Source organism: Pinus tabuliformis, chromosome 8 (genome assembly GCF_031772625.1).
Source record: "Pinus tabuliformis cultivar Carrire ecotype Pingquan chromosome 8, CPIR1, whole genome shotgun sequence".
Taxonomy (NCBI): Eukaryota; Viridiplantae; Streptophyta; class Pinopsida; order Pinales; family Pinaceae; genus Pinus; species Pinus tabuliformis.
In genome coordinates this window covers 1,689,421,208-1,689,423,003 of record NC_142294.1, presented here as the reverse complement: position 1 = coordinate 1,689,423,003, position 1,796 = coordinate 1,689,421,208, and the positions used below count along the sequence as shown (strand labels likewise).

The 1,796-nt window shown below is 39.7% G+C and overlaps 1 protein-coding gene across 1 annotated transcript; it reads left to right on the top strand.

The window, feature by feature from the left end:
• Window positions 1-260: 260 nt before the first annotated feature.
• On the top strand, window positions 261-1,301 carry LOC149242736 (F-box/kelch-repeat protein At2g44130-like). Its single transcript, XM_089370978.1, has one exon. It carries the CDS (start codon window positions 261-263, stop codon window positions 1,299-1,301), a length of 1,041 nt encoding a protein of 346 aa, XP_089227104.1.
• Window positions 1,302-1,796: the final 495 nt, after the last annotated feature.

Sequence of the window (1,796 nt, the reverse complement as noted above, 5' to 3'; positions counted from 1 at the left end):
ATATTTTCATTATTACTAATAAATGTTCCGTATATTGTGAATTAAAAAATTATATATTTTCCTTATTACTAATAAATAACATTTAATATAGACATAAAGGAACTCCTTTTGTTGTCGGTTTAAAATTAGGTTTCTCACGTCTCTACTATATATATTTGACTGCACTTTTCCTTTTTGAGTTACAGTGGTTCACTTTCTTGTTTATTTCTTTATTATGTGGTAAGGCTCTGCGTAAACTCATCGATCAACATATTTGTGAAATGGCGGTTATTCCAGAGGATGTCATTCGAAAGTGTTTGCTGAAGATGCCTTACAAATCACACGAAACTCTGAAATCTGTGTGCAAAAGCTGGGAGGCTATACTCAGTAGCCCTACTTTCTATGGTGACAGGAAGAAACGTGGGACGAGCGAGCATCTGCTTTGCTTCGTTCAAAGAGAATTCAGGAGTCCCGGCATCGTACGTGTAGTAACGGTATACGACCCTGTGAAGGGCACCTGGGAAAGGCTACCACCAATCGATGATCCCCCCAATACTCAAATACCAGTATGCTGTCAGTGCGTTGCTGTGAATCGCAAGCTACTTCTCATAGGCGGATTGCAATCAGCAACTTTGATGAAGAGTGTTTATATTTACGACTTTGAGTGTGCGAGATGGCGTCGTGGAGCTGACATGCCCACACCTCGAGCATTCTTTGCGTGCTCTGTCTCTGTTTCCACCGGACTTGTCTACGTGGCCGGCGGGATCGACGAGCTTGACAACCCTCTTGCCTCTGCAGAAGCATATGACGTGGAGAAAGACAAGTGGGAAATATTGCGTCCTATGATCGAAGCGCATGGCCAGGGAAGCCGCGGTGGTTTCGTCGAAGGTAAATTCATGGTGTTAGACGACGAAGGGCAATGTGCAGAAGTTTTCGATCCTTGTGTGGGAACGTGGAGAAGCGCACATTTCAGGGGAGCACTGTGGAGAAGTTGTGTCATTTCTTCTTCTTCCGGTGGGGGGGAGTTGTACGTGTTCACCGAACACGAACAGGTGGAAAAGTATGACGTGGGGAAGGACATTTGGAGTGTTGTATCTACTCTTCCCATTCCCCACGATATTGGCTTCTTCTTTTGCTGCGGTACACAGTGGCGTGACCAATTTTTTTTAAGCGGAGTGGGAGAACGACTGCCGGATCCCAACGTGGACAAACATATATCTTATCTATTCAATATGCCAACCAGGCAGTTGATGGAACTTAAAGGTTATGGTGGGGAGCGCTTTGAGGGCACCATCCTATCCGCAGCAACCCTGGAGATTTAGTGTTGTTAATACATGATCTAGGTTTCTTTTAGCATGGGTACTTAGTATAATAAAAAAGGACATACAAATATTTGTGTTTACTGGCTTAATTTGTGGAGAAACTCTTTAGGGTTACCTTACAAGAGTAAGTAATATACAATTTTTTCACAAATCAAAATTGAGGTGCATTTATTTATTTATTTTCAAAAAGATAAGATGTAATAGTACTGTATTTTCTTTTTTTATTAGGCTAAATGTGAAAAGATTTGAAAAATTATATTTTTCAATTATAACATGAGCATGAGGTTTTTAAAAAGTGGAATAAATAATTAATATTATGTGAAATATAGACGATGCTATAAATGAGATGGAATCTGCATTGAATTGTAAACAATGATGTGTGGTTGTTGTTTGAAATGCAAAGGACAAGAGGAGGAACTCCCACAAAAGAAAATGCATATGTCTATTTCACATTTGTAATTAATTTTTCAAATAAATCAAGTTTTCCATTTCTAT

Bases quoted from the DNA above. Each gene is read 5' to 3' on its own strand.
- LOC149242736 (XM_089370978.1), top strand. From the start codon at position 261: ATGGCGGTTATTCCAGAGGATGTCATTCGAAAGTGTTTGCTGAAGATG.